The sequence below is a fragment of the Podarcis tiliguerta genome (genome assembly GCF_965153285.1).
Source record: "Podarcis tiliguerta genome assembly, chromosome: 6".
In the NCBI taxonomy this organism is placed as follows: Eukaryota; Metazoa; Chordata; class Lepidosauria; order Squamata; family Lacertidae; genus Podarcis; species Podarcis tiliguerta.
The window spans coordinates 32,724,609-32,746,489 of NC_139539.1; the positions used below are offsets into that span (position 1 = coordinate 32,724,609).

The following is a 21,881-nucleotide window of genomic DNA, read 5'->3' on the forward strand; positions in this document are numbered from 1 at the left end:
CTGCAGAGAATATAATCAATCTGATTTCGATGCTGCCCATCTAGTGATGTCCATGTGTAGAGTCGTCTCTTGTGTTGTTGGAAAAGCGTGTTTGTGATGACCAGCTTGTTCTCTTGACAGAACTCTATTAGCCTTTGCCCTGCTTCGTTTTGATCTCCAAGGCCAAACTTGCCAGTTGTTCCTTTTATCTCTTGACTCCCTACTTTAGCATTCCAATCCCCTATAATGAGAAGAACATCCTTCTTTGGTGTCACTTCTATAAGGTGTTGTAAGTCTTCATAGAATTGGTCAATTTCAGTTTCTTCAGCACCAGTAGTTGGTGCATAAACTTGGATTACTGTGATGTCAAAAGGTCTGCCTTGGATTCGTATCGAGATCATTCTATCGTTTTTGAGATTGAATCCCAGTACAGCTTTCGCCACTCTTTTGTTGACTATGAGGACCACTCCATTTCTTTTACGGGTTTCTTGCCCACAGTAGTAGATATGATGGTCATCCGAACTGAATTCACCCATTCCTGTCCATTTTAGTTCACTGATGCCCAGGATGTCAATATTTATTCTTGCCATCTCATTTTTGACCACCTCCAACTTACCCAGGTTCATGGTTCTTACATTCCAGGTTCCTATGCAATATTTTTCTTTACAGCATTGGACTTTCCTTTCGCTTCCAGGCATATCCGCAACTGAGCGTCCTTTCGGCTTTGGCCCAGCCGCTTCATCAGCTCTGGATCTACTTGTACTTGCCCTCCGCTCTTCCCCAGTAGCATGTTGGACGCCTTCCGACCTGAGGGGCTCATCTTCCAGCGTCATAACTTTTATATGCCTGTTGTCTTTGTCCATGGAGTTTTCTTGGCAGGGATACTGGAGTGGCTTGCCAGTTCCTCCTCCAGGTGGATCACGTTTGGTCAAAACTCTCCACTATGACCTGTTCATCTTGGGTGCCCTGCTCGGCATAGTTCATAGGTTCTCTGAGTTCTTCAAGCCCCTTCGCCATGGCAAGGCAGTGATCCATGAAGGGGTTAAAAGCCTAGTACTAAATATTTTAATGTGCCATTTCAGTTATATAATATCTTAGCACACAGAGTCCTCTCAAAACTGGAAAAGATTACATAACCTTGGATTTCTGCTGCTATGACAACCATATAGCTCTTAAGAAAATGCAGAAGATTGTTAACTCCCTTACATGTAAAAAAAAAAACAAAACTTTATTGCACAACACTTGATGACAGCATTTCCAGTTGAACAGAACACAAGAATAAACAAAAAACAGGAAGAACCTCTCTTCGATTTCTAAACAGGTAGAAATCCAGGATTCTTATGAAGCATTAAACAATATATTATTGCAATGTCCAACATAAAATTAACTGAAGTGTGCAGCTCATTTTTTAGAATGAAAACAAGCCAGGTGGTGGAAAGGGGAATATACATATTTTCTAGGAATAAACAATGAAAAAGAGGCCTTTGTTTACAGTATGTTAAAACCAATTTCCTCAGCCTAAAAATATACAATTCTGCAGGTTCACTGCAAAAGAGAAATATGGTTCTCAGATCAATTTGGGGCACATACCCTTTTAAGTAAAAATGGCGGAATACTATTGCTTCTCAATGTTTTACCAACAATTAATGCAGCCCTCCTAAATCTATCTTGATTAAATCAACCTCATTTGCATTCTGTCAGGATGACATAAATATGGTTACTTAATTTTCTCCTAACAACACAGTGAAGTGGATAAGGTTGACTGAGTGGGGATTTCAGACAGGTCTCTCTGGTCCAAATCCAACACTGTAGGTTCCAACCAATGTTGGTGTTCCACTTGCAAAATAGAACTTCCCTCTCCTCACCTCTGTGGCTGTCTTGGGAAGATGGGGGACCCTTCTGAGCAGAATTTGGGAGTACACAGGGAAAGGAGTGAAGGAAGAAGTCCTGTTGCATAAGCAGAATGCTGCTGATGTGGCACTGAGTGCAATCCTCTTCCCAACACCCAGGTACACTTAAGATGATCTTCTCAAATGTTTGGTGAAATGTCTATGCATTAGATAGATACTGGGCAGTATGATCACAGCCATGCAGTAAATTTAAGAAATTCTGCTGAATATTAATGTACAATGTCACTCGATCCTCTAAATGTTTATGTGGAAGTATGCTGAATTTAATAAAATTTACTTGTAAGTAAGTTTGCACATGAGTCTGACCAAACTGCGGGAGCCAGTGGAAGAAAGGAGGGCCTGGCGTGCTCTGGTCCATGGGGTCATGAAGAGTCGGACACGACTAAACGACTAAACAACAACAAAGTTTGCACAGTATTGTAAGCTAGGATTCAAAGCAAGTTGTTACTTTTAAGACTGAAGTCAGCCTCCACTTACTTTTCTGGCAGGAGCCATAGTGAAAGAGTTATGCTCTGGTGGTGGCACTTGTTCTGTGATTAGAGTTCTGGGTTCATGATTGGAATGATTAGCAATAGACTCTTCCTTTCTCTCTATAATGAAAGACCAAGAAAAAACAAGTGACAAAATAGAATACCATAATTCTACAGTTAAAAGGGTGATGTGTCCCTGATACTCAAGTCACAGTTCCTTTCATCTGTATGACTAGTTTAAGCAAGAAAGAAAACTACAAACCTCAAAAGCCATTTCCCCACAACCTGAGCAAAAAAGACACTTTAGCTTAAAATGCAAAAATCTATATGAGATCTACTGACTAGCAATATTTTCTCTTAATAGCTTTTCAGTAATGGCTGAAAAAGCTTATCCATGGCAGTTAATAAATTCATTCATTGAACTAGTAAGAACTGTTAATCCAATTTTAAGCATATCCCTACAAAACTCTCTTCTTTCTCCAAATGATTTTTCAAACAATACTTCTGCTTATGTTTAAATCAAGAGCTCACTTTAAAATTATGTTTTTGAATTGCTTATGAGAGTTACTGATGAATCGGGGGGCGGGGGGCACATAATTTGATAGCGATTTACCTGGGGTTACCCAACACTTGGATCCATTTTGGATTAGACTCTTGCTTCCAAAATGAATCTGGATTAGGCCTCCAGATAGTAATCAAACACATTTGTTTACTGGCTAGTCATATACTACTGTGTGAAATATATTAACTGAAGAGTAGAAAAATTGGATCGTTCCAAGGCTTAAGGCACAAATGAAACAAATATTTATCTAACTAGAATAATTACCCTTTGGCAACTTTGTCTAGCTGTGTCTCCTTACTTGGTGTCTATGCAGCCCCTCAAGTGACTGGTGGCAGCAAAACCCAAGCAGCTAAAGAGAATCACAAACAGCTGTAGTAACAGGCCAAACACATGTTTAGCAGCAACATGTCTCTCTCCACACACACACCCCAGCCACCATTTAAAGACTTTTCATCCCAGAACTCCCTTTTTCCTTTCTGTCCATGACAGTGGACAATAATTATTTTAAGCAAAATAAGACTACATTACTGTATCTGCTTTGATGAGTAATTTCTGCTTCTGAGAGAGCTATTAATAGCATAAAGAACTGGCCAAGTACTTGTCTATTTCTGTACTACAGCAATATATGCTGAGAAACACATTCAGTTTTTAGACAGCAATATATTCCAGTTGGTGACCACAGCTAAAAAAATGCAGGGTAGATCCATATATATGAGTTTTCTATTTTTTAAAAAAGCAGTGTTTCTGTATCTGAATCTGAAGGAATAGAAGATAGATAGACAGACAGACAGACAGACAGACAGACAGACAGATAAATAGATATAGGCATTGCTGCACACAATCACTTGGTGATCCTTTACTCATCTTAGATATATTGCTAATGACTTGTCTTTGTTTTAAAGGACAAGCCACACAACATTTTCAGAACCATTCCAGACACCACGCCTAAATGGCTATTATACTGCTACAATATATAAATATTGCGAAGTAACAGCGCTAAGATATTTTCATCCCATCTAAATAAAGAGCAACAGCTGGACATCTGTAGCAATATAAATCTGGAAAACCCCTAAGACAAATGGTTAAAAACTTTTTGGAAGATGATAGTCAAGTCAGAAAATCCAAAATCTGCAAATAATTCACGTTTCAAATATTCATTTTTTAATTGCTATGCAGAAGCATTTCTTTCCATTAATTATTATTTTTGCTTATAAACATTAGACTTCAAGAATCTGTATGTCTGGAACAAGTACTGACTGCAGTATACTTCTACTCACATAATAGGACCTTCCTCTCATCCCCACTACAGCTTCTCACAAGCCCCCCAAAAATCTCCCCTGGAAGGTGAAATCTGGCTAAACATCAGGAACAACCTTCTGACACTAAGCGTTGTCCAACTGCAGAATAGACTCCCACAAGAGATGGCGGACTCTTTTTTCTTGGAGGTTTCTAAGCAGAGGTTGGATGGTCATCTGTCATGGATGCTTCAGATGAGATTCCCGCATTGCAGAGGGCTGGACTAGGGGACCCTGAGGGTTCCCTTCCAACTCTACAATTCTATAGTTCTATATGCATGCCTTATTCCTAAATCACACATTATCTTTATGGATTCTTATATTTAGAGAATGAATAAAGTTTTTAAAGATACCTGGGAGAAAATTATGTTCCCATTAATTCCCTGGCCCATCAGTACTTAACTAGGCCAGAAACAAAAACAAAACCCAGTTCTATATATTACCTGCCTCTTTTTCAGTATCAGACTCTGAAGCTTCATCTTCCTCGGCTTCTTCTTCTTCCTCAGAGCTGGAGCTACTGGACTCTTTGTTTTCTTCTTCCCTTTCTAGGCATTTCAGAGTGTCTGCCTCATAAAGAATCTTCTCTTTGCTGAAGTACAAGTGGTTGAGAGAGGTATTCACCACAATGGTATAAGTTAACAAAATGTTGTGCTTTTAAGAAGCTGACGATATCAGAACACAGATAAAGCTTTCTACGGAATCATTTCTAAAGAGCAACGGGAGCAACTTCTACCCTTAATATAACAATGCACTAGCTTAGGTTCAAAGCTTCTATCTGTACATATGTTCATGTTTCCCCCACAGTTTTTAATTTCAGCCATCTTCTTTTAATCATTTTTATTTTATGTTTTATTATATGATATCTTTCCTCCAAGGAGCTCAAGGTGCTGCGCATGGTTCTCCCTTCATAACATTCCTGTGAGGTAGGTTAGGCTGATGACTCAAGGCCACCCAGTGAGCTTCACGACTGAGTCAGGATTTGACCTCTAGTCTCCAGGTCGTAGCAAGTCACTAAGCACTACTCCACAGTGGCTCTTTTGTCAGTGGAGTGGTGAAACTGACTAGATGAGCTCCTGATCTGAGGGAGGAGCACACATTCTTCAATAAAAGGTAATTTAAAAACAAATACGTAATAGCTTCCACATGACTGCCCCATCACTTGCAAAATCCACTGGTGCCTCACCATGTTACAGATCATGCTAGTGACTTGACTTATAGAAGCTCAAAATGGGTTACTTTCTTTCACAAATTTATTGGCCGCTTGATAGCATAAAGTCTTTGAAGCAATATACACAGTAAAAATGGAATAAGACACTGAAACACATGCTCTAAGAACAATAAAACGAATGCAACAATCTCCAAACCCATTTCCTACCCCATCCCCACAGAAATGCTCACATCAAATGCTGCAAGACACCCATACCATGTACTCTGAGATCTTACTTTTTGAAGAGCCCACTTTGAAGTTTCCCATTCATATCTGCTTCTATTAGCTTGTTTCTCGTCTCTTCACTGCGCAGCTGTCAAAAGCATAATAAGAAAGCTGTTTTAAAGAACTACTAATGGCTCCGGTAGATCATTTTCACTATCCCCCTTCTCAAATTCCATTATTATTAAGCTACCCAGACATTTTCTACAGTTAAGGGATTTCGACATTACAGTGGTATTTTGATTTAAGAACAACTTTGTTTAAGAACTATTCAGTATATGAACTCTGCAAAACCGGAAGTAGTGTCCCGGTTTGTGAACTTTACCTCGGTCTAAGAACAGAATCCGAACGGTGGAAGGGCACTGGCAGTGGGAGGCCTCATTAGGGAAAGCGTGCCTTGGTTTAAGAACAGTTTCAGTTTAAGAACAGACTTCCGGAACGGATTATGTTTGTAAACCGAGGTACCACTGTATTTGCATCATGTTGGTACTTTTAACTCTGACCCATTTCAATTTAACATCTCACAAGCAGCTCTCAGGTTACTGACATACAAGTCCATGAATACTGGACTAGTTAAAAGGAATAGCCAGAAACTCACCATGGTCTGTTTCTTCTGGAGCATCTCTAAATGTTCAACCAATCCTTCATCGGCAACATCAAATGGTGTCTGGCCCTGATGGCATGTGCAATTAGCAAACAAAGGCACTTTAGGATGGCATTTCATTAGTTTGGAAAGGAGATTCTTTATGTTTATTAAGCAAAGTTTATAAAGTACATTTCTTATTCCAGTAATTGGCAAGGCTTTGAAAGCAACTTTAGAATTTACCTACTTTTCCTTGGGAAAGGACTGGCCATATCTTTTAATTATATATTAGCTCCCAAGTTAAGCATGCATTTTGTTATACAAATTGATTATCGTAGGATAGACCAGCCAGAGGCATGGAACAGGATATAAATGATGGAATTTGTCAAAAATATCAGGAAGTATCTTGCAATAAAATTAGAGTACTATTCTTACACTTGTAGCTTTTGATATCAGTCAAAAAAAAGTTGGGTTAGGCTGAGCCAGTACAGATATAACATTTTCAATACTACCACTTCCAGACAACCACTAGCTAAAATCCCTCATAACAAGGGTTTGCAAACACATTTTAAAACCCTGGTTAGTATTAACCATGGTTAGAATTGGTGCATACAGAATCCTGAACCATGTAATATGTTTTGGGGTGGGGGGCAGTCAGAGGAAAGCTTGTCCTTGAGAGTAAAGGGACTGGAGGAGGGAATGCATGATCTTGCAGTTTTCTCCTATTCTTTCAGTTATGGGCAGGATTATATGAGCATCTCTATCAAACATTATAGCAAAGGCAACAGGATCAATGGGACATAATGATAATAATAGAGTTGTTGGTGGTAACTGAATAAATTAGAATTCTTACCCCCTTTCACTATGAAGTCCCAGAGCAGGTTACAACCATTTAAAAATACAATACTAAAATAAATTACGGTCAAGAGAATAGGGTGAGCCCAATATATATATCTTAAGTGTCAAAGGCTAGGGTTAAAAAAAAGTGCCTTCAATTTATGGCAGAAACTAAGCAATGAAGGTAACTAAAAACTTTGGCAGGATTTGAGTAATGCTTGCAATGTACTAAAGATTAAGGTAAGAATGGATGACTTAAGAAAAATAGTGAAAATAAGTGAAGCAGTTGAGAAAGATTGAAAATGGTAACCATGGAACGGCAGAGCGGAGTCAAAGGAGTCAAGGAATCCTATATGATGATGTTGATGTTTAATGTTTGAATTTAAATTTGCAATGGAAAGCTCAATAAAAAAGATTTGGGGGGGGGGCGACTAAGCAAGTGCACCTCAATGGGGAGGAAATTCCACAGCTAAGCAGCTGCCACAGAGAATACCCTCTCCCACCCTGAACTTCTGAGGATTGTGAAGCTAGCAAAAGGATGTCCCCTGCTTGAAGAAGTGCAACTGACCATTGGCCCATCTTGTCTTCTTAGAGCTCACTGAGGGGGACTGATTAGGTGGGTTATTAATGCTTCATCAGAGGAGGACGAGGTACCATCTGCCCTTCTTCAAGCAACTTTTCTACCAAACGCTATGTGAGTTTGTCAGCCAAATCATAATCACAGTCTTAGAGCAACACCCAAGTCATAATGCAGACTAATGAAGATCCAAGAAACATAGCAGTTAAAGCAAATTTGAGTCTTGCTCCATAAACAGTCCCAAAAATGGAAACTTATAATGATGACAGTGACCACCTGCTTTCTTACATTATACAGTAGTAAACCAATAAACGACTCTTGAATATTTTTAAGACACAACATCAAGGCCATATGTTCCATACAAGCTAAAGGTGCCTCTAAATATTACTACTGCTTCTACCTCTTTCCACCTCCACCAACAGTTTTAATGCTGCAGAAATGATCCACTTTGAATGATTAGGGCAAGCGTTAATTCAGATGCCTTATTTCATCAGGCATGGAAATATATGACTTGTGAGGCATAGGACTTTCTTTGCAAATGATATCATAAATGATGTTTCATGTACCATTCACTAAAAGCAAAGACAAGAACTACTATTGGCACAAAGCCCTGCACATTTCTACAAAGCTCATGGCAGGTACCGCTTGTCTGGCCTGATTTCACCAAGGGTTTTCTTGTTTACCACATTATCCCATACACACTAACTGGTTTATCATCTCATGCTGTCAGTCTCCATCCTCACTCCAGGCAGCAAACTAAAACTCTTCAAAAGACTGGCAAATCCCCAGGAACATCCAAGACTGGGAGTGAGGTTTTAATGGAAGCCATTAAAAAAACCCCAACTCACCATAGAAACAATTTCAGCTTACATATAGCTGGGGAAAACAATGCCATGGTCCCTCATGCAGAATAATATTTTCAGCCTTCCAAAACTTTACAATTATACTTCTCTCCTTCAGTAGGGGGGGGGGGATTATCATTCCCACTCTGTAACCCCATCCCCTGTTGCATTTTAAAAATCAGTACCAAGGACAGTTAAATAAACTAAGGCTTCCTCCTACTGTTCCCATCTTTATCAGCACTGACAACACCACCAAAATACCCCAAAGCACTTTGTAACTGGTCTCATTCTCGAAGCCTAACCTTTTTTTACCCCTCTCTAAGGACTGTAGAGTAAGTGCAGAACCCAGTCTACTATCCCAGGGGTCTGTGAAGGGATTTGGTTCTTTATCCTACTCTTTTAACTCCTAGAAGGCACTGTAAATGTAGACATCATAGGTAAGGGAAAGTATAGCAGTTGTGGCAGCAGCCATGGCAAGAAGGCAAGACATCACAGGTCTGATTGAGTTTGAAAGAAACTTAAAATCAGGCTTCCTCAACCTCAGCCCTCCAGACATTTTTGGCCTACAACTCCTATGATCCCTAGCTAGCAGAACCAGTGGTCAGGGATGATGGGAATTGTAGTTTCAGAACATCTGGAGGGGCGAGGTTGAGGAAGCCTAATTTTCTAAGTTGCTGCAGGATGGCGATACACTTTTTGGTGTGTGTGTGTGTGTGTATAGTGTGTATAATTTATATAGTCTATAAATTTTCAGGAAGCACCCATTTGCTCTAGCACAGAAGTCAATTGACACATCTACAATTAGCACACTGCCAAAATATGATGCAGTGTGGGAAGGCCTTTCTCCATCAGTTTTAGCTAAAAAGAATGCCAGATAAGAGTCCAATCATATGCATAGACATTACACAAGGTAGAAAGCAGCCATTTGGACTTTTGGCCCGAAAGATTTCAAATGGCCTATCACATTGAAAATAGAAATAGACACAGTAGTCAAAGAACACACACACCAAAAATGTATTTTCAACAACACCTTTTAAAATACATTTCCGCTGACAGGGAGAATAAAATATGTGCATAATACAACCTACTCAATTGACTAAAGCCAAGTAACAGGCAATAATTATATATGTGCAATTTAAGTGCATGTTTGGCTTGTCAAGGAACATTTTGCTACTGGGGGCTCTTGTATTAATTGACTAGTCTACAGCTCACTAACCAGCTTGTTCCTGATGTCCATGTCACACAGTGCTTCAGCCAAGATAGAGCAAGCTTCCTTTACTCCCCAATGTGCAGCAGCATGGAGTGGAGTCCAGCCATCATTGTCCTGGACATTCACATCATACCCAGCTTGGATCAAGAGCCTAAGAAAAACAAGTGAGCAAGAATGGCAGCAGTTCAATCATGCAGCTTAAGAACGTGCAGTGGGCTTTATGAAATAGGTTTATACTCTGTGAGAAAGACAAGTGTGGTAAAGCAGACAGCTCAAAGTGTTCCAGTGATGGGTGGAAGCAAACCTGGAAAGAAAAGCAAGAAGTTTCAGGAACAGCATCCTCCAGTATGGGCAAATGCACCATTAGCCAATATACCAGGCATAGGCAAACTCAGTCATCCAGATGTTTTGGGACTATAACCCCCATCATCCCTAGCTAACAGGACCAGTGGTCAGGGATGATGGGAGTTGTAGTCCCAAAACACCTGGAGGGCCAAGTTTGCCTATGCCTGGAATATACAATATAGTTTTATACTATAGGCCCATATAGCATTTAAAACTCCATGGGGCCTTGGTGGGACACATAACTTTTGTTGTTGTTGTTGTATAATCTAACCGCTTACATAACTCATTTTATTAATAACCACAGTGTCGGCTTTGATGATGTGCCTGTTTTTGTGTTGTCCAATAAATAAATAAAGTGCAAAGCCAATATTCCTAACTGTTCTGCAACCTTTTCATAGACTACGTGAATGGAGTTTGAGAAACTATGGTACTCCTCAACTACTGTGCAGTAGTGTCTCAGGCAGAAGTATTTCCTAACCTTCCTAACCGAGATTCTTCTGAAGATTCCATATTAAATAGATCTTCTGTATCTATTTTGCCACTGAACTTTCACCCCTTCAACAATGAATTCCTTCTTAGCATAACAACTGGAAAATTACCTGCATGTTGTTTACTTTTCCAAATTCCTCCTCACTTCCCCTCTGATGAACTGCTGTTAGTGTGAAACAATGACACCCATTTATTTTACTCCACAATGTTTTTCATATATTGGAATATGAGGGGGGTGTTAATCCTACACAACATTCCTGGCAGGAGAGAAGGGCTAGACAAGTGAATATAAGGCTGTGTTGTGAATGGCAGTGAAGGTTGTTTCCCTACTGCCATCCAACTAGGCGGCTGTCATTTCAGTGTCTTTTATATCTGCATGTTGCTATGGTTACATTTTTAAAAATCCCACTGTTGATCACTCCCACAATGCACAGCTCAGAAAATAAATGAACTTTCAGAGGATGCGTTGGACAGATTTCAAAGCAGGGAAACAATGAACAAGGAAGTATTCAAAAGAATTGTCAAAAATTATGCAGCAGATATGTGCTTGTTGCTCCCACTTTGCTTTCACCTCTTTAGGCTACGTCCAGACTTAGGCTGTAATCCTATACAAATTTACCTAGGAGTAAGTTTTACTGAACTCAATAGGACTTACCTCCAAGCAGACAGGTATAGGATTGCACTGCAAGCTACAAAAACCTAAGTCTCATTGGTGTCAAGTCGCAACCAACTTGTCACATTTATTTCAATGGGATCTAAGTTCAGCTGAGTCTGGATCTAAACTATTCTTTAAAATAATTACTAAATATTTAGAGATTGGCTTTTAAAACAGACACCTTCAATTGGCACAGTGCAATCACTTAATAAGGAGCACATCAGAAAAGATTCCAAGAATTCTGATATTTCTTAGTATTAACATCACTAAAAACCTGGTGAAACCAGGTGCAGAAAACCTGCAAAGGCCCATGATACCATCCAAACACTGCAGCCAAAAACTGGTGCTGTGTAAGTAAAACGTTTTGTAAAAATGTTTACCAGAAGCTACCTCAACAAAAAAAGCAAGCATACCAACACAAACTGAAAAATGTTGGCTAGCAAATGTTCTCCTTACCAAGAAGTAGTTTGTATCTTGTAGTTTGTATCTTGTAGATACAAACTACAAGAAAGAAGATTCCACCTAAACATTAGGAAGAACTTCCTGACAGTAAGAGCTGTTCGACAGTGGAATTTGCTGCCAAGGAGTGTGGTGGAGTCTCCTTCTTTGGAGGTCTTTAAGCAGAGGCTTGACAACCATATGTCAGGAGTGCTCTGATGGTGTTTCCTGCTTGGCAGGGGGTTGGACTCGATGACCCTTGTGGTCTCTTCCAACTCTATGATTCTAAGAAACTAAACACTTAAGTAAGCACAGGAATGTAATGTTCAATAAAGCTTTTCTACACTGGTGTTCGGGGTCAGCAAACTGAATATATGCCCTGGAAAAGTAACATAAAGCAGGCAAATTTAAATCTCTCAATCAGCTAAAAACAAGTTAACTGGTACTTTTTCCTCATGTTGATAATATGAATACATTTCATACTTACACAGCTCAAGATCTAGCAACCAAGCCTCTACGTTGACATTATAGTCCTACTCTGCAATAGCTATCCTTGAAAAACCTATCCTAGCCATTAGCCAGCTGTAAAAACCCTACAAAACTTTACACTTTCCCAGCCATGCTGTTAGTTTGTATATATCTTATAAAGGCTGTAGACAATAAATTATAACAAAAGAAATCCCACCAAAGCCAACTATCAGAAAATCCTGGAGACCTTCCTTTACAAACAAGTGAACAAGTATAGAAACAAACAACTGAAATACAGCATATGTCCCATCCTTACAAGGCTAGCTCCAGAGGATGGAGAAATCAGGTATTTGAAAGGGCTCAAGACTAATCAAGGGTCCATCATACGAAAAGTACTATTATTCCTATTTTCTTTGGAGAAACCATAGCAACCAGTGAATTCTTAGTGTGTACCAACAGCCTCTTTCAGGTTAAGGGGCTCACAAATAACAGCTAGCTCTACAACTAATATGTTGCAGCTGGGACTTCATCCTTAGCTGGTGGTGGTAAGAGCTAGCAAGAGAATACGCAGTAATTTTACACTTAGGTTTAAGATAAAAGCTGAAAGCCCACTTGCACTGAACTTTAATCCCTGAAAATCCCAAACAGAAGAAGAAAGGGCAGATGCATTAAATCACTGCGTATTAAAACACATCTAGTACTATTGGAATAAATAGTATCATAATCCAATCCAATAGTCTCATATTCCAATACCAGAAACATGTAGAAATCTCTCTTCACAGAGTCATTTTTTACAAAAGTACCATTAGGCCATGGTTTATTACAGCTAACAATGGAAAGAGATCAGTACCTCATCACCTCAGAGTAGCCTTTAGCTGAAGCTACGTGAAGAGCTGTAGCACCAGTTCGGGGCTGCTTCCTATCTTCAATTTTCCTCCTGTTCAGCCATTGTCGTGCATCCTGAAGCATTTGTTGCTCTTCTGCTTTTCTTGCTTGATCAAGATCCAATCCTGGAGAAACAGACAACAGGTGTAAAAAGCCTGAAGTAGAACAAAAATAACGCAGAGGAGAAGATACAAGTTTTATAACAAGTTCATAATTTTGTCATCCTTAATGTACTGCCAATTAATTTAATTGCACAAAGGGTTGAAGGGGGCAGGATATTTAAAACTAAGATTGAACAATTAATATGGCTCATTTTATCTAAAACTTGAAGGAACACCACAAAAACATTAAAGATGCCGAGAATAGAGTTGAATAAAATCTCAGCCATGTATTTTTGCACATCAAATTTTTTTCAAGTCATTTAGGATTATGGAAAAAAAAAGTTACATAGAATTAAAGTTCTTTGTAACTTTCCATAACTGGAAGTACACGCAGTGTAGCTGAACAGCACAAGTACTTAGAAGTTAAATCTTAATATGTGAACTCCAACAATAAAAACAGTTACTAAGCTTTGCTAAAAGGAAGTAGAATTGAAACAGTTTCATTTCCAAGGGAACATGCTAACATATTCAGAAAGGATTGCACTTTCCACAGTAGCACCCTGTGTGCCCTCCAGGCAATCTCCCACATTTCTCTAATGTTAAATAGGCTATCACCAAACTGTCAAATCAAATAAATAAAATTACCTAGGTACTGTGCTGTGGACCAGCTGTTTGTGCAATGTTAACCTTGCTACAAAGAAAAACTGAAGCAGCACATCAATCCTTCTACACATGTCAATCAGGAAAGTCCGCATCTCCTCATAGGGTAGCATTTTAGAATGCCTGCACAGAAAGACTGAGCTGCATAGAATGACTAAGCTGGTATAGTTGCAAGCGCCAAAAATAACTAGTGTGGGAAGGGAGGGAGGGTGATGACAGTAAGACAACTTTAAGCTTTGTAAATACTCCAAGAAAAGGAAAGCAACATTGTCTCAATACAAAACATACCTTAGGTTTGTTTCAAACAAGGATCAACACATTGATATGCACACACTCTGCAAAAATGACAGCTCTGATGTTGAGGCCTTTGGCAACTGCCAGCAGAAACAATAAAATGGGTTTTTACATTTAGCACAAATAAAAACCCAAGACAAAAGCAACAGCAGTTGGTTTGGGCCAACAACATACAGAGGGGATGGATGATCCACGTTTTCAGAAAATTTATTTTCCTTTGTGTACAGCCTAACTTAAGATAACAAACAAAATGCTTTACTTTAGAAATGTACTTTCGCGTGGTGTCACTGTTCCTAATGTTTTACTTACTAAAGTGAAATTCCAGGCCCCATTTATAACCAAAGTATATATGCTTTTCTTATTAAAATCCCACAAGACTGAAGAGTGGTTAGTAAGACATACAATTTCCTTACCTTGTTTCTTTACTTGTTCCAAGAGCAGATCCTTCATGGCTGCTTCCTCTGCAAGGTCAGATGGGACTTCACCTTCACTGTTCACAGCAGCTACGTTGGCCCCATGACTTATCAGATACCTACATGAATGAGAGCCAGATTGAGACTGGACTTCACAGCATGAGTTCAATATCTGGCTTTGTGTTTATACTTTGCCAGTAAAAAGCAAAACACTGAATTCAGATTTGTTTGCAGCTAGTGATAGTGACCTCCCTTAACACAAGACCAGCCCTGCAAATAGCTATTACTATTAATTTGCTTAACCAATTAAGATACAATTCTTTATGAAACTTTTAAATTTTGGAAACAACCAGATAACTCAATTTTTTTAAAAAAAATCTTGATCTGTTTTTGCTTAAGTTTATTTTAAAAGGACTTTCCCCCCTCAGTATGCATGTCTGGCTTATACAGTGGTACCTCTGGATGCGAACGGGATCCATTACGGAGCCCCGTTCACATACTGAAGCAACCCGCGTCTGCATGTGCACAGGTCGCGATTCGCTGCTTCCGCACATGCGCGTGACGTAATTTTGAGCATGTGCGAGTGGCGAAACCCAGGAGTAATGTGTTCCATTACTTCCGGGTCGCTGTGGAGCGTAACCTGAAAACGCTCAACCCGAAGCTACTTCAACCCGAGATATGACTGTATAGACTTTTTGAACAGAAACAGATCGTCATCCATAGAGCTGGCCTGATAATCCTACAATTTCGCTATTTATCCTACATTCTTGTTCAGAATTCCTCCTCTTGCTTCAGTGTGAGCCAGATTATTATCTAATAAACTATTAGTTTTGTGGCAGTAGCTAACATTTCATGTGGTTTATATATCCAAAGGAAATATGCATCCTTTTTGAGCTACGGTGGTTATAGTTTGCTTAGACGCATGATTGGATCTGTCATTTTAAATTAGTACAGTGGTACCTCCGGTTGCGGACGGGATCCGTTCTGGAGCTCCGGTCGGATCCCAAGGTTTTCACAACCGGAGGTGCCTGTTCTGCGCATGCGTGCAGCATGGTAGAGTGCTTCTGCGAATGCACGCGCACAAAACCCAGAAAAATACTTCCGGGTTTGCCACGTGCCATCCCAAAGGATACGTAACCAGAAGGATACATCAACCATTCATACATTCCCCCCCCCCCTCACACCAACTTCTCTGAAAAGGAGATAAGTCATTTATTATTTCCAGTATCCAGGTCACACTGAAACTCACTCACTCTGCTATGTTCAGATAGCCACAAGATGCAACCGCATGAAGTGGGGTCCAGCCCTCGTTATCTTGCTGATTTACATTGGCTCCGTATTCTATCAGAAACTTTACCATGTCCAGGTTCTCATCTATACATGCCTTAGGGGAAAGAAGGGAAGGGGAGGGAAGGGGAGAGGAAAGGAAAGGAAAGAGAGAGGTCAAGGTGTTAAAATTAGAAATCTACTACCGTTTTAACAACTGTAAATGATACCAGGGGCATCTCCACCACACTGAGCCTGCCTATCTTTCAGCCCCCCTTTGACATCTCCATAAGATTTTGCCGTCACTTCCCCACCTCCACCGAGCTGAAGGCTGAACCCACCGTAAAGTGATCTTTCGGTATTTGCTTTAGGAATGGCATGAAATTCCATGGAGCAGGGAAAGGTATGGAACATGCTGTTCCAGGAAAGCTTCAATGAAAGAGAATGTGTCAGCACACTCAATGGAATGAAATGTGGCGAGAATTAAGGCAGTGAATCCCAAGCACGAATTCAGATAAATTCTCAGTCAAACAAATCAGAACAATTGCAGACTGGACACTTGTCCTTCTTGTATATCAAGCCACAGAAGAAGAAAAAGAATGTTGTACTAATAGCTTACCATAATTAAAAATAAAGCATCGCTTAATTTTTATCAGTTGCCTTTGCTCTACCATGCTGAACACAGAGAAATATATTGTAGTGAGCAGATCAACATTATTTTGAATCTGAGTGGGTAACACGTTAATTATAAAAGGCAAAGACTGTAAAGGAAATTAAACAATGCACACTCTGGAGGGAAAAGTGTACTTTACAATAAGCCAAATTTACTTGGTGAAGCTAAGTTTACTCTGAACTCAATATAAGAACACAGTGGCCTAAAGAAGAAATTCAGCCTTCAGAACCTGCACTACAACTCCAAGGCATTCAGCATGAGGTTTCTTCATATTAGAAGTGAAGGGTGTGTGTGACTCACATTACAACCATTTCACCTCGCTCTACCTCCTCATCCCAGGGCTAGAAACGCTTCATTACCAAGCGGATCAGAAAATAAAAGTCAACGGAAAGTAAATACTTGTGTTGTTTGGTTGGTGAAGTCACACATTTTTTTATTTCAGAAGTTATTGTGCTCAAATAATCAGAGATTATAAAATAAAAATGAATGATCACATATATGGCCCCAGAAATGATCCTTCCTTGATCCTAGCACCCTGTGACAATTTTACTAATCCTTGGCTCCAGCAGAAAGTCCATAACAACAAACATAATACATGGACCTATGCACTGTGAATGTGCTCACCCTAAAAAACCAGGTGTTTTTATACATAGAAAATCAGACTTTAACAATTCACAGATATCTGGTAATTATTCAGAAAATCTGTGTAAGCTGTAACATACTTTCATTGAATTTTAAAAAATACTATAACTGCTTTTTCTTAACCATGAAAAAGCAATTTAAGTAAGCGTTAAGGAATTAAGTAAGTGTTAGATCCAAATACCTTTCTCATCCCAATCTCTCCCCAAATGTCAGAGACCAGGTTGAGGAGTACAACTCTGATGAGGAATGGTGGGAGACCACCCCTCCCCCTGCTCATGGCCAGGATCCTGAAACTCCACAGGAGCAGTGGAGTGGTGTTGATCTGGAACAATGGTTTGCTGAGGGGCACAGTTTGGAGGACAATAGTTGGGAAGAACTGGGAGGTGAACAGCAAGAAGAAGAAAGGGAAGAGAGTGACCTAGCAGACTTTCTCACTGGAAGATGTGCAGCCTCTCAGGAGCCCTCCTGAATAGAGCAGGGTGTGGTACAAATATCTGTAGTGTGGACATATGGACATTGCCCAAATTCAGGTGAAAGCACTTTATGTAACACCTGATCCAGCCACATTTCAATGTTTTCAACAACAATAAAAAATTTGTTCACTCTGAGCAAGTCATTAGTAAAGACTTAAGAAGAAGAAGAAGAAGAGTTTGGATTTGATATCCCGCCTTTCACTCCCTTTTAAGGAGTCTCAAAGTGGCTAACATTCTCCTTTCCCTTCCTCCCCCACAACAAACACTCTGTGAGGTGAGTGGGGCTGAGAGACTGTGACTGGCCCAAGGTCACCCAGCAGCTGCATGTGGAGGAGCGGAGACGCGAACCCGGTTACCCAGATTACATGACTACCGCTCTTAACCACTACACCACACTGGCTTAATTAATTCATTTCATAGATATGCTCTCAAATCTCTCTAAAACAAATTTCAAAATAGTTTCATTATAGCAAAGTTTCAAATGGGGAAGGGTAGCATGGCTCTGTCAGTGTTCATTACTAAAAGCCCAATGCTAAGACAGACATTTCCATTGTCTAATCCAAAGATAACTGCAAATTTGGATCAAGATCATTACAATCTGGCTAACTGGCTACCGTGACATTTTTTAATCGCCCCGCTCAAACTTGTTTTTTAGTGCTATACACTTTAATTGTTTGGGGCCTGTGGAAGGCCTGATACTTCCAAATTTTATTGAGTCTCATGTTCACACATTAGCATGATTTGTAGCAATTAGAAACCACGTTGATTTTTGGCACAAAAAAGTTATTTAAAGACATGCGTACAGTTTCATATTTATCATTTCAAGGGGAAGGGCAGAGAATAAGCAATGTGTATTTCCTTCCTTCAGGTATCTCTTGATCAAATACTGAAAACAGGCAGTTTTCAATGGTTTGGATCCAAATAGAGAATGCACCTGGAGGTTCACTTGGGTTCTGAAGAAAAGGAGAAGGTAAGTTTATATCATATAAAGATGACAGCAGTTAGCAGGACTAAAAATTCAGGACCAAGCAGCCCACCACTACTTCCTTTAGCTAGTTGCAAAACCACTATGAGGTTATGGATTGATTGAAAGAAAGAAAGAAAGAAAGAAAGAAAAACAGTGGGTTGGACCCAAACATACCCTATCAAGAAAGGAAAGTGGAAGCTTGTTACACAAGAAAACTGTAATCCAAAAATGCCTCATGCACTTACAAGCCTTTCATTTAGGTTGCCAGATCATGCATTTACAAAGCGTACAAATACTAACAGCCAAGGCATAATAAGTTACTACTTATACGACTGCAAAAGAACCACTATGGTTGGGGCACATGGAATTCCCTCACTGCAGACCTTTCCAATGAATACCTGCATTCACTCTAGCTGCTAGGGCTTGCTTTGCAACAGGAACATATCTAAAAACTTTTGCCCCCTTCATCTCCCCACCACAAATGCTTCTAGCAATGGGATTGTATGTGTACAATGATGGGTGAGTAACAAATATCTTGAATTAAATAAACAAACAAATTCCCATGTCTCAATGCATCACATATGTGCTGCAAACTGGATCATACACCATGTCACAAATCTGCAGAGATTTTGTCGCTAGTAATACACACGAGTCTGTAGAACACTGCTAATTAATGAAGTAATTCTACCCAATTCTTTTTATCCAATCCAGTGTCTTCCGTCCACACTACAAAACATCTGTGGCTAACTATAGCTGCTCAGATTGGTCATCAGCCAAAGGAACTGCAAATGTCCCCCCTCCCCACAAATTAGTGGATTAACTGGGTTCTAAGAAAGCTTATGAGATCCAAGAAAATAAAAGCCTAGATTCCTTTGGATCGCTTACTGCCTTGGTCATAAGTAGTCAATATCCCACTTGATTCCTAAGGAATGGAAACTGGAGTGAAGACAAACAAAATTAAGTCCCCACCTGTTGCTGTAATGAATATACAATACAATAACTTGATTTGTGGATATAGTAGATTCCAAACATTAAACAAAACTGTAGTCCTATGCTTTAGAGGCATTTATTTTTAATGGTCATGTTTGAGCACTTCAGGGATTGATGTACACTATACATGAAGAGAGGACACAACACTTTCCTGGAATCTTGGGCATAAAAGTGTTATTAATTTTAGAAAACATTGGCTACTGTTTTTCCACATTTAAAATAGTGAGATGCAAAGGTATTCAGAAGAAATGGAAAAATCAACTACTCATACCACTTAGCTACAACACAGATGTTTGGAAACTACTTTGGTTAATTCTTTATGGATCACTAAATTAGCACTTCATAACCTCTGTGGGTAAGATGCTTAAAAGCCCTCTGAATTAGAACTTGCTACATTTGCCCTTCATCACCATGCTTCAGTGAAGATGTGTGAACAAAAAGAGAACTGGCCACATAGTTGGCAATTATTTGAAGTCTCCAACGCATCAGCTTGCACTGTTGTAGAGAAAAAGCATTTCAGTTTAAATATTAATATGTAGAGAACAACAACAATGGGCTGTCTCTTTAGCATCAGGTCGAAATTATGGAGACAACTCTATTCCTTCTACCTTTTGCATTCTGATCACAGCGACCACAAACGGCTACCACACTATTGCTGACAAACAACTACACTAAAATTGTTTAATAAATGTTTCATTTGATTATCAAACCTTGTACATTTTAATTATAAGAATTGGATCCAGATAAGCAGCTGCTCACTGAAGATTCCTTGGCCCAGTTTTGGAGTTCTACTTCATCTTCAGCACACACCCACACAACAGACAACCCCATTCAGCAGGATCATCCAAACCTCAGGGAGGGTTTTTCTAGGGACAGGAAAGTCACTTCCACCTGCCCTGTGGATCCTCCTGCCTGAGGTGGTCGACTCACCTTGCCTCATGGCTGGGCCAGCCCTGGTGTCCAACCTAAAGACATCCAACCTAAAGACTATATACCTTAATCTATGCAATAAATACAATCCAAGTGGTTTCGGAAGCAGTGTCATTGGGTTCTATTTCTTCTTTACATTCATATCCCACACTCTCTCAGGATAAAATGGGAGGAGTTATCCCATTTTATCCATACATATCAATTTCTTGAATTAGAGTAGAGTGAGACACTGACCAAGGGTGACCCCCGTGAACTTCATGGCCTAGATGCAGATTTAGACCCCATGCTCCAAGTATAATGCTTTGACTCTCTAAATTTATATATCTGCAAAAATCTAATTTCTGATTTAAGTTGGGAACATCCATACAACTGGACCCACTCATCTGGATTTAACTCTCTCTCTCTCTCTCTCTCTCTCTCTCTCACACACACACACACACACACACACACACACCATAATAAAGCCACTGAAAGTGTGATATAATGGGGCTTGTGATTATTTCTGTTTCACTCAAAGAAGCAACTTCTTTATTTTAATTTGAATGGTGAATGGGCAAGTATCTTTCACATAAAGCAAGCCTCCCGACAGCTGAACAGTGTCAGGGTTAACAGTGTCTGGGAGCAGACACATGAGTTCAAAGAACGAAGGAATAAAACTCCCAAAATAGCCTTGCAACTGTCACCACTAGCAATTGTCAGCATTGGAAGGTATGCCCTTGCCTTCATGCCCTACAGAGCTCACCACTCAGAACATTCATCAGAAGTAGCACTGCCAGAAAGTAGTCAGGTAAATCTCCGAACAACAACAGAGAGGAATACAGTTGTCAAATATTTTTTCAGTCTAGGCAGCTCTCAGTGTTTTTTCAGGAGATAGTCAGAACTTGCCTCAAACATTTCCCAGGCACCCCTGCTGAACGTCAGTACACAATCAATGGTTATATCACTATTGACACAATAGTCTTAGCCATCTCACACCCATTCTTTCAAAATGCTTCCTACTAGTCATCCTTCATATTACCTCCCTCTGCCAATGACAGGTCATTTATTACACCACTCAAATTGAAGTTCACTCTCCCCTTAAAATGGTAATCACATACCTCATTGACATACAGATGGCTTATGGATATATCGCAAGCCTTGTAACACTGGATTAAAATGCTATTGTTAAAATAAAATCAGTCAAGAATTTAATGGCACTGCGCCCAACAAAACATTTACCTTGCGCTTACAATTATTTTCAGCTGTATGAGTACAGGGAGGACTATTGTGGGAAATTCTTTCTACATGTTTGCATTTGCGTGTTCAAACTTCACTCAAATCATACAGTACATATAAAATGAAACCTAAGATTTTCTCAAACTTGAAATCTGGTCCAGGGTTTGGAACCTCTCCATACTTACTTTAGTTAGATAAAAATATATGGTACAATTTTGTTTTCTGAAATACAGCTATTTTAATGCCAGCTACTTTGGAACTTGTTTCATTAAACTTATGAGCA

General features: G+C 39.6%; 1 protein-coding gene across 26 annotated transcripts in view; it reads right to left on the minus strand.

Moving 5' to 3' along the window:
- The window catches only part of PPP1R12B (protein phosphatase 1 regulatory subunit 12B), a 106,276-nt gene that overhangs the window by 72,970 nt on the left and 11,425 nt on the right, over nucleotides 1-21,881 (minus strand). For all 26 annotated transcript variants that reach the window (XR_014512183.1, XR_014512184.1, XR_014512185.1 and 23 more), the window contains exons 2-9: nucleotides 15,696-15,826; nucleotides 14,443-14,561; nucleotides 12,940-13,099; nucleotides 9,701-9,845; nucleotides 6,244-6,318; nucleotides 5,660-5,736; nucleotides 4,660-4,805; nucleotides 2,367-2,479 (exon numbers count right to left, since the gene is read on the minus strand). Coding sequence is in view for 17 of the 26 variants with exons in the window: in XM_083444279.1 (XP_083300405.1) it covers nucleotides 2,367-2,479; nucleotides 4,660-4,805; nucleotides 5,660-5,736; nucleotides 6,244-6,318; nucleotides 9,701-9,845; nucleotides 12,940-13,099; nucleotides 14,443-14,561; nucleotides 15,696-15,826 (966 nt within the window). In the remaining 9 variants the exon portion in view is untranslated. The remainder of the gene's footprint in view (nucleotides 1-2,366; nucleotides 2,480-4,659; nucleotides 4,806-5,659; nucleotides 5,737-6,243; nucleotides 6,319-9,700; nucleotides 9,846-12,939; nucleotides 13,100-14,442; nucleotides 14,562-15,695; nucleotides 15,827-21,881) is intronic.